The sequence below is a fragment of the Salvelinus alpinus genome, chromosome 1, assembly GCF_045679555.1.
Source record: "Salvelinus alpinus chromosome 1, SLU_Salpinus.1, whole genome shotgun sequence".
Taxonomy (NCBI): Eukaryota; Metazoa; Chordata; class Actinopteri; order Salmoniformes; family Salmonidae; genus Salvelinus; species Salvelinus alpinus.
The window spans coordinates 4,887,305-4,898,263 of record NC_092086.1 but is presented as its reverse complement, the minus strand read 5'-3'; the positions used below and the strand labels follow the sequence as shown (position 1 = coordinate 4,898,263).

Sequence of the window (10,959 nt, the reverse complement as noted above, 5' to 3'; positions counted from 1 at the left end):
ATAAGGGGACCTGTCACGCTGACTGATGGGTTTAGAAGAGATAAGGGGACCTGTCACGCTGACTGATGGGTTTAGAAGAGATAAGGGGACCTGTCACATTGACTGATGGGTTTAGAAGAGATAAGGGGTCCTGTCATGCTGACTGATGGGTTTAGAAGAGATAAGGGGACCTGTCACGCTGACTGATGGGTTTAGAAGAGATAAGGGGACCTGTCACCCTGACTGATGGGTTTAGAAGAGATAAGGGGACCTGTCACGTTGACTGATGGGTTTAGAAGAGATAAGGGGTCCTGTCACGCTGACTGATGGGTTTAGAAGAGATAAGGGGACCTGTCACGTTGACTGATGGGTTTAGAAGAGATAAGGGGACCTGTCATGTTGACTGATGGGTTTAGAAGAGATAAGGAGACCTGTCACGTTGACTGATGGGTTTAGAAGAGATAAGGGGACCTGTCATGTTGACTGATGGGTTTAGAAGAGATAAGGGGACCTGTCATGTTGACTGATGGGTTTAGAAGAGATAAGGGGACCTGTCACGTTGACTGATGGGTTTAGAAGAGATAAGGAGACCTGTCACGTTGACTGATGGGTTTAGAAGAGATAAGGGGACCTGTCATGTTGACTGATGGTTTTAGAAGAGATAAGGGGACCTGTCACGTTGACTGATGGGTTTAGAAGAGATAAGGGGACCTGTCACGTTGACTGATGGGTTTAGAAGAGATAAGGGGACCTGTCACCCTGACTGATGGGTTTAGAAGAGATAAGGGGACCTGTCACACTGACTGATGGGTTTAGAAGAGATAAGGGGACCTGTCACGTTGACTGATGGGTTTAGAAGAGATAAGGGGACCTGTCACACTGACTGATGGGTTTGGAAGAGATAAGGGGACCTGTCATGTTTACTGTTGGGTTTAGAAGAGATAAGGGGACCTGTCACGTTGACTGATGGGTTTAGAAGAGATAAGGGGACCTGTGAGGCTGACTGATGGGTTTAGAAGAGATAAGGGGACCTGTGAGGCTGACTGATGGGTTTAGAAGAGATAAGGGGACCTGTCACGCTGACTGATGTAGGGCAGTATAAAACCCTCTGGCAGCAGCGTGGTTAGCAGTCTGTAGGGCAGTATAAAACCCTCTGGCAGCAGCGTGGTTAGCAGTCTGTTGGGCAGTATAAAACCCTCTGGCAGCAGCGTGGTTAGCAGTCTGTAAGGCAGTATAAAACCCTCTGGCAGCAGCGTGGTTAGCAGTCTGTAGGGCAGTATAAAACCCTCTGGCAGCAGCGTGGTTAGCAGTCTGTAAGGCAGTATAAAACCCTCTGGCAGCAGTGTGGTTAGCAGTCTGTAAGGCAGTATAAAACCCTCTGGCAGCAGCGTGGTTAGCAGTCTGTAAGGCAGTATAAAACCCTCTGGCAGCAGTGTGGTTAGCAGTCTGTAAGGCAGTATAAAACCCTCTGGCAGCAGCGTGGTTAGCAGTCTGTAAGGCAGTATAAAACCCTCTGGCAGCAGCGTGGTTAGCAGTCTGTAAGGCAGTATAAAACCCTCTGGCAGCAGCGTGGTTAGCAGTCTGTAGGGCAGTATAAAACCCTCTGGCAGCAGCGTGGTTAGCAGTCTGTAAGGCAGTATAAAACCCTCTGGCAGCAGCGTGGTTAGCAGTCTGTAAGGCAGTATAAAACCCTCTGGCAGCAGCGTGGTTAGCAGTCTGTAAGGCAGTATAAAACCCTCTGGCAGCAGCGTGGTTAGCAGTCTGTAAGGCAGTATAAAACCATCTGGCAGCAGCGTGGTTAGCAGTCTGAAAGGTAGTATAAAACCCTCTGGCAGCAGCATGGTTAGCAGTCTGTAAGGCAGTATAAAACCCTCTGGCAGCAGCGTGGTTAGCAGTCTGTAAGGCAGTATAAAACCCTCTGGCAGCAGCGTGGTTAGCAGTCTGTAAGGCAGTATAAAACCCTCTGGTAGAGAAGCGTGGTTAGCAGTCTGTAAGGCAGTATAAAACCCTCTGGCAGCAGCGTGGTTAGCAGTCTGTAAGGTAGTATAAAACCATCTGGCAGCAGCGTGGTTAGCAGTCTGTAAGGCAGTATAAAACCCTCTGGCAGCAGCGTGGTTAGCAGTCTTTAGGGCAGTATAAAACCCTCTGGCAGCAGCGTGGTTAGCAGTCTGTAAGGCAGTATAAAACCCTCTGGCAGAGAAGCGTGGTTAGCAGTCTGTAAGGCAGTATAAAACCCTCTGGCAGCAGCGTGGTTAGCAGTCTGTAAGGCAGTATAAAACCATCTGGCAGCAGCGTGGTTAGCAGTCTGTAAGGCAGTATGAAACCCTCTGGCAGCAGCGTGGTTAGCAGTCTGTAGGGCAGTATAAAACCCTCTGGCAGCAGCGTGGTTAGCAGTCTGTAAGGCAGTATAAAACCCTCTGGCAGCAGCGTGGTTAGCAGTCTGTAAGGCAGTATAAAACCCTCTGGTTAGCAGTCTGTAAGGCAGTATAAAACCCTCTGGCAGCAGCGTGGTTAGCAGTCTGTAAGGCAGTATAAAACCCTCTGGCAGCAGCGTGGTTAGCAGTCTGTAAGGCAGTATAAAACCCTCTGGTTAGCAGTCTGTAAGGCAGTATGAAACCCTCTGGCAGCAGCGTGGTTAGCAGTCTGTAGCAGGAGTGGAGAGGTATCATTAAAAGGGGCCTGTGTACGATTCTACTCTCTGGGCGCTGATTCTTCACGCCTCGCTTGGCGCCCATCTCTCTCTCTCTCTCTCTCTCTCTCTCTCTCTCTCTCTCTCTCTCTCTCTCTCTCTCTCTCTCTCCCTCTCTCTCTGTCTCTCTCCATATCTCTCTGTTTCTCCCTTTCTCTCTCCCCCCTCATCTCTCTCTCTCTCTCTCTCTCCCTTTCTTTCTCTCTGTCTCTCCTTCTCTCTCTCTGTCTCTCTCTCTCTCTCTCTCTCTCTCTCTCTCCCTTTCTTTCTCTCTCTCTCTCCCTTTTTCTCCCTATCGCTCTGCTTCTCCCTTTCTTTCTCTCTCTCTCCCTTTTTCTCCCTATCGCTCTGCTTCTCCCTTTCTCTCTCTCTCTCTCCCTCTCTCTCTGTCTCTCTCCATATCTCTCTGTTTCTCCCTTTCTCTCTCCCCCCTCTATCTCTCTCTCCCTTTTTCTCCCTATCGCTCTGCTTCTCCCTTTCTCTCCCTATCGCTCTGCTTCTCTCTCTCTCTCTCTCTCTCTCTCTCTCTCTCTCTCTCTCTCTCTCTCTCTCTCTCTCTCTCTCTCTCTCTCTCTCTCTCTCTCTCCTTATATATATATATATATATATGAGGGCCTAAACAGCGCAGTGGAGACACACACACTGTGTCACACACACACTCACCACACACACTGTGTCTCTCTCTCTCACACACACACACAGACACACACACACACACACACACACACACACACATACATACAACAGTCAGGTTAGGAGCAGGCAGTCAGGGAGAAACAGCCAGGTTAGGAGCAGGCAGTCAGGGAGAAACAGCCAGGTGAAGAGCAGGCAGTAAGGGAGAAACAGTCAGGTCAAGAGCAGGCAGTCAGAGAGAAACAGTCAGGTTAGAAGCAGGCAGTCAGGGAGAAACAGTCAGGTTAGGAGCAGGCAGTCAGGGAGAAACAGTCAGGTTAGGAGCAGGCAGTAAGGGAGAAACAGTTAGGTTAGGAGCAGGCAGTCAGGGAGAAACAGCCAGGTTAGTAGCAGGCAGTCAGGGAGAAACAGCCAGGTTAGTAGCAGGCAGTCAGGGAGAAACAGTCAGGTTAGGAGAATGCAGTCAGGGAGAAACAGTCAGGTGAAGAGCAGGCAGTCAGGGAGAAACAGTCAGATTAGTAGCAGGCAGTCAGGGAGAAACAGTCAGGTTAGGAACAGGCAGTCAGGGAGAAACAGTCAGTTTAGGAGCAGGCAGTCAGGGAGAAACAGCCAGGTTTGGAGAAGGCAGTCAGGGAGAAACAGTCAGGTTAGGAGCAGGCAGTCAGGGAGAAACAGTCAGGTTAGGAACAGGCAGTCAGGGAGAAACAGTCAGATTAGGAGCAGGCAGTCAGGGAGAATCAGTCAGGTTGGGAGCAGGCAGTCAGGGAGAAACAGTCAGGTTAGGAGCAGGCAGTCAGGGAGAAACAGTCAGGAGAAGAGCAGGCAGTCAGGGAGAAACAGTCAGGTTAGGAGAAGGCAGTCAGGGAGAAACAGTCAGATTAGGAGCAGGCAGTCAGGGAGAAACAGTCAGGTTAGGAGCAGGCAGTCAGGGAGAAACAGCCAGGTGAAGAGCAGGCAGTCAGGGAGAAACAGTCAGTTTAGGAGAATGCAGTCAGAGAGAACCAGTCAGGTCAGGAGCAGGCAGTCAGGGAGAAACAGCCAGGTTAGTAGCAGGCAGTCAGGGAGAAACAGTCAGGTTAGGAGCAGAATCCATTCAGTTCAGCACCGTGGACAGCAGCCGGTCGGGAAAGCTGTTACTACGTGGCAACAACACAGCAACGCATCACAGTCTCCCCACAAAGCGATCCGTGGGCGGTGTTTGACACCCGTTAGCGGCTGGGGATAGAGCGTGGGGGGCTGGCTGGCTGTCATCTGTTTAACCGGCACGTTTCACGGAGAGGAGCAGTCAGACCTTCCGTCGTTTAATAAAAACCTCCAGATTGACTTCCGTTTACGCTGCACCGCTGTTAGGGTCAGCTCACGAGACCCGACTGGAGTAAGACATTGAGATTTCAGAAAACAAACCGGATTTGAAAAACGGGATATATATTTTGTGCTTTTCGGTACACGTGTGTGAGTGAGGGAGCAAAAGAGAGAGAGAGAGAGAGAGAGAGAGAGAGAGAGAGAGAGAGAGAGAGAGAGAGAGAGAGAGAGAGAGAGAGAGAGAGAGAGAGAGAGAGACAGAGAGAGAGAGACAGAGCGTGTAAGTGCCGTGTTGTTTGTGTCGGTGTTTCGGCTAAAGCGCTTTGTGTGTTTTTGTGTGTAGCTGGCGATGTGTCTGCATGAGTGTGTGTGAGTGTGGTGTGTGTGTGTGTGTGTATGTGTAGTGTGTTCGCTCTGGACCGGAGAGAGGATATCCAAGAACAATGTTAGCGTGTCAACAACAACAACAGCGACAGGCTAACGGTCGGATGTGTTCTTGCCTTTTCTCTCATACCGGGAGATAGAAAAGGCGCTCGTTCATTCAAGGAGGGAGGAGGAGGACGTTACCGGAATACCTAAGAGACGAGTGGAACTGAACCGTCTTCCCGCCTGTCTGACTGACTGTCTGTCTGCCTGGCTAACGTGAATGAAATCGTTAACGGAGGAGGAGAGCGTTTCAATCCACAGCCGTCCAGGATTCTATCGGTGAGTTGTGTAGTCTATACATAACGTGTGTATGTATGTATGTGACAGATAGATTATTGATGGTGTAATCAAAAAAATACATATTTAAAATATTATAACGCGCTCGTTCAACAACAAAAATAAATACATGTCAATTGTGTTGTTGTTTTTTTTGTTGTGTTATTATTAGACGGATGAAGATGGAGTCATTCCGCCGCTGTGGACGTTAACGGACGTTCGGTCTGGAGAGGCTGGTTGGGGAAGTTGAGCTAGGAGACTGAACGGGAGGAACGAGGGAGAGGCTGGTTGGGGTAGCTAAAGGGACGCAGCCCAGCCCTGGATTTCAACAGGAGATTCCAAGAAGACGAAGAAGAAGAGGAGAAAGCTATGTGGCGTCACCGCTGCCGCCAGTCTAGTCTGTGGTGGAGTCTTGAGCCACTGGTCGTTAAAACGACCCGGTTTGATCAGTGAAGCCCCGAGCCTACTCTCTCTCTCTCTCTCTCTCTCGCTCTTCCCTTCCCTTCTCTTTACCGATGTAAATGACATCGGTTGTTTTTCTCAGTAAGTAAGCTGTCTCGTGACGTGAGATATTTAAAACCGTCAATGAAGATGTTGATGTGTGACCGGGGCGTCCAGATGCTGGTGACCACCGTGGGGGCTTTCGCCGCCTTCAGCCTCATGACGATCGCGGTCGGGACCGACTACTGGCTGTACTCACGAGGGACGTGCAAAAGTAAAAGCACCAATGACAACGACACGAGCCGGAAGAACGAAGAGGTGATGACTCACTCTGGTCTGTGGCGAACCTGCTGTCTGGAAGGTGAGTGAGTGAGTGAGAGAGTGAGAGAGAGAGAGAGAGAGAGAGAGAGGGGAGGGTGGTCTGTGGCGAACCTGCTGTCTGGAAGGTGAGTGAGTGAGTGAGAGAGTGAGAGAGAGAGAGAGAGAGAGAGAGAGAGAGAGAGAGAGAGAGAGAGAGAGAGAGAGAGAGAGAGAGAGAGAGAGAAAGAGAGAGAGAGAGAGAGAGAGGGGAGGGTGGTCTGTGGCCAACCTGCTGTCTGGAAGGTAAGAGAGAGAGAGAGAGAGAGGGGGGGGGGGGGAGGGAGGGTGGTCTGTGGCAAACCTGCTGTCTGGAAGGTAAGAGAGAGAGGGGGGGAGGGGAGGGAGGGAGAGAGAGAGAGAGAGAGAGAGAGAGAGAGAGAGAGAGAGAGAGGAGGGTGGTCTGTGGCCAACCTGCTGTCTGGAAGGTAAGAGAGAGAGAGAGAGAGGGGGGGAGGGGAGGGAGGGTGGTCTGTGGCCAACCTGCTGTCTGGAAGGTAAGAGAGAGAGAGAGAGAGAGAGAGAGAGACAGAGACAGAGAGAGAGGCCTGCTACCGCTCTGCTAATCATCAGATGGGTGGGGAGAGGAGGTAAGGGGGCCCACGTGGGCAACTGGGGGGGCCCTGCCTTGTTTGGGTAACTGACTCAGGGCCGGCCCTAGCCTTTTGCCATGGGGCATATAGAATATGTTTCAGTTTTAAATCATGTTTTTTTTTGCAATTCTACACATTTTGTCATGGGGTGGAGAGTCATTTTTTAGCAGTTTTAAAGCTAGAATCTAGATTTGCCATGACTTATGCCATCTGTTAATGATATGTGAGTGAGAGTGTAACAAAATCAATGGAGGTCAGGGCCCCTGGAGGTCAGGCCCCTTGTTGGTCAGGCCCCCTAGAGGTCAGGGCCCCTGGAGGTCAGGAACCCTGGAGGTCAGGAACCCTGGAGGTCAGGAACCCTGGAGGTCAGGGCCCCTGGAGGTCAGGAACCCTGGAGGTCAGGCCCCCTGGAGGTCAGGCCCCTGGAGGTCAGGCCCCCTGGAGGTCAGGCCCCCTGGAGGTCAGGCCCCCTGGAGGTCAGGAACCCTGGAGGTCAGGCCCCATGGAGGTCAGGAACCCTGGAGGTCAGGAACCCTGGAGGTCAGGCCCCATGGAGGTCAGGAACCCTGGAGGTCAGGAACCCTGGAGGTCAGGCCCCCTAGAGGTCAGGCCCCTAGAGGTCAGGCCCCCTGGAGGTCAGGAACCTTGGAGGTCAGGAACCCTGGAGGTCAGGCCCCCTGGAGGTCAGGCCCCCTGGAGGTCAGGCCCCTGGAGGTCAGGCCCCCTGGAGGTCAGGCCCCCTGGAGGTCAGGCCCCTGGAGGTCAGGCCCCCTGGAGGTCAGGCCCCCTGGAGGTCAGGGCCCCTGGGCACGTGCCCTGTATTCCCAGTCGGTATTCAGCCATGATTACTACAAGTTTAGATAGCTGGCTGGACAAACTTACCAAGTTTAGATAGCTGGCTGGACAAACTTACCAAGTTTAGATAGCTGGCTAGACTAACTTACCAAGTTTAGATAGCTGGCTAGACCAACTTACCAAGTTTAGATAGCTGGCTGGACAAACTTACCAAGTTTAGATAGCTGGATAGACTAACTTACCAAGTTTAGATAGCTGGCTGGACCAACTTACCAAGTTTAGATAGCTGGCTAGACCAACTTACCAAGTTTAGATAGCTGGCTGGACAAACTTACCAAGTTTAGATAGCTGGATAGACTAACTTACCAAGTTTAGATAGCTGGCTGGACAAACTTACCAAGTTTAGATAGCTGGCTGGACTAACTTACCAAGTTTAGATAGCTGGCTAGACTAACTTACCAAGTTTAGATAGCTGGCTAGACTAACTTACCAAGTTTAGATAGCTGGCTGGAACAACTTACCAAGTTTAGATAGCTGGCTAGACTAACTTACCAAGTTTAGATAGCTGGCTGGACAAACTTACCAAGTTTAGATAGCTGGCTAGACTAACTTACCAAGTTTAGATAGCTGGCTGGACAAACTTACCAAGTTTAGATAGCTGGCTAGACTAACTTACCAAGTTTAGATAGCTGGCTGGACCAACTTACCAAGTTTAGATAGCTGGCTAGACTAACTTACCAAGTTTAGATAGCTGGCTGGACAAACTTACCAAGTTTAGATAGCTGGCTGGACCAACTTACCAAGTTTAGATAGCTGGCTAGACTAACTTACCAAGTTTAGATAGCTGGCTGGACCAACTTACCAAGTTTAGATAGCTGGCTAGACTAACTTACCAAGTTTAGATAGCTGACTGGACCAACTTACCAAGTTTAGTTAGCTGGCTGGACTAACTTACCAAGTTTAGATAGCTGGCTAGACTAACTTACCAAGTTTAGATAGCTGGCTAGACTAACTTACCAAGTTTAGATAGCTGGCTAGACTAACTTACCAAGTTTAGATAGCTGACTGGACCAACTTACCAAGTTTAGATAGCTGGCTAGACTAACTTACCAAGTTTAGATAGCTGGCTAGACTAACTTACCAAGTTTAGATAGCTGGATAGACTAACTTACCAAGTTTAGATAGCTGGCTGGACTAACTTACCAAGTTTAGATAGCTGGCTAGACTAACTTACCAAGTTTAGATAGCTGGCTGGACCAACTTACCAAGTTTAGATAGCTGGCTGGACTAACTTACCAAGTTTAGATAGCTGGCTAGACTAACTTACCAAGTTTAGATAGCTGGCTAGACTAACTTACCAAGTTTAGATAGCTGGCTAGACTAACTTACCAAGTTTAGATAGCTGGCTAGACTAACTTACCAAGTTTAGATAGCTGGCTAGACTAACTTACCAAGTTTAGATAGCTGGCTGGACTAACTTACCAAGTTTAGATAGCTGGCTAGACTAACTTACCAAGTTTAGATAGCTGGCTAGACTAACTTACCAAGTTTAGATAGCTGGCTGGACTAACTTACCAAGTTTAGATAGCTGGCTAGACTAACTTACCAAGTTTAGATAGCTGGATAGACTAACTTACCAAGTTTAGATAGCTGGATAGACTAACTTACCAAGTTTAGATAGCTGGATAGACTAACTTACCAAGTTTAGATAGCTGGCTGGACTAACTTACCAAGTTTAGATAGCTGGCTGGACTAACTTACCAAGTTTAGATAGCTGGCTAGACTAACTTACCAAGTTTAGATAGCTGGCTAGACTAACTTACCAAGTTTAGATAGCTGGCTAGACTAACTTACCAAGTTTAGATAGCTGGCTAGATATAGATCTAGACTAGCAGGACAGGACCCTGTATGGGTGAGACAGTGTCTCTAGTGTCTATTAGATATAGATCTATACTAGCAGGACAGGACCCTGTATGGGTGAGACAGTGTCTCTAGTGTCTATTAGATATAGATCTATACTAGCAGGACAGGACCCTGTATGGGTGAGACAGTGTCTCTAGTGTCTATTAGATATAGATCTAGACTAGCAAGACAGGACCCTGTATGGGTGAGACAATGTGTTTCTCTGTCTATTAGATATAGATCTAGACTAGCAGGACAGGACTCTGTATGGGTGAGACAGTGTGTCTCTCTGTCTATTAGATATAGATCTAGACTAGCAGGACAGGACCCTGTATGGGTGAGACAGTGTGTCTCTCTGTCTATTAGATATAGATCTAGACTAGCAGGACAGGACCCTGTATGGGTGAGACAATGTGTTTCTCTGTCTATTAGATATAGATCTAGACTAGCAGGACAGGACCCTGTATGGGTGAGACAGTGTGTCTCTCTGTCTATTAGATATAGATCTAGACTAGCAGGACAGGACTCTGTATGGGTGAGACAGTGTCTCTAGTGTCTATTAGATATAGATCTAGACTAGCAGGACAGGACCCTGTATGGGTGAGACAGTGTGTTTCTCTGTCTATTAGATATAGATCTAGACTAGCAGGACAGGACCCTGTATGGGTGAGACAGTGTCTCTCTGTCTATTAGATATAGATCTAGACTAGCAGGACAGGACCCTGTATGGGTGAGACAGTGTGTTTCTCTGTCTATTAGATATAGATCTAGACTAGCAGGACAGGACTCTGTATGGGTGAGACAGTGTCTCTAGTGTCTATTAGATATAGATCTAGACTAGCAGGACAGGACCCTGTATGGGTGAGACAGTGTGTTTCTCTGTCTATTAGATATAGATCTAGACTAGCAGGACAGGACCCTGTATGGGTGAGACAGTGTGTTTCTCTGTCTATTAGATATAGATCTAGACTAGCAGGACAGGACCCTGTATGGGTGAGACAGTGTCTCTCTGTCTATTAGATATAGATCTAGACTAGCAGGACAGGACCCTGTATGGGTGAGACAGTGTGTTTCTCTGTCTATTAGATATAGATCTAGACTAGCAGGACAGGACCCTGTATGGGTGAGACAGTGTCTCTCTGTCTATTAGATATAGATCTAGACTAGCAGGACAGGACCCTGTATGGGTGAGACAGTGTGTTTCTCTGTCTATTAGATATAGATCTAGACTAGCAGGACAGGACCCTGTATGGGTGAGACAGTGTCTCTCTGTCTATTAGATATAGATCTAGACTAGCAGGACAGGACCCTGTATGGGTGAGACAGTGTCTCTCTGTCTATTAGATATAGCTCTAGACTAGCAGGACAGGACCCTGTATGGGGGAGACAATGCTGTTCTCTAGTTCCACTGTTCTGCTGTTCTCTAGTTCCATGGTTCTGCTGTTCTCTAGTTCCATGGTTCTGTTGTTCTCTAATTCCATGGTTCTGCTGTTCTCTAGTTCCATGGTTCTGCTGTTCTCTAGTTCCACGGTTCTGCTGTTCTCTAGTTCCATGGTTCTGTTGTTC

The 10,959-nt window shown here is 48.8% G+C and overlaps 1 protein-coding gene across 1 annotated transcript in view; it reads left to right on the top strand.

Annotated features, from left to right (window-relative positions):
* Positions 1 to 3,904: 3,904 nt before the first annotated feature.
* Positions 3,905 to 10,959, top strand: part of cacng3b (calcium channel, voltage-dependent, gamma subunit 3b) — a 55,876-nt gene continuing 48,821 nt past the window's right edge. The window contains exons 1-2 of the mRNA XM_071390976.1: positions 3,905 to 5,308; positions 5,478 to 6,107. Of these exons, the coding sequence (XP_071247077.1) occupies positions 5,891 to 6,107 (217 nt within the window). The 5' untranslated portion in view covers positions 3,905 to 5,308; positions 5,478 to 5,890. The remainder of the gene's footprint in view (positions 5,309 to 5,477; positions 6,108 to 10,959) is intronic.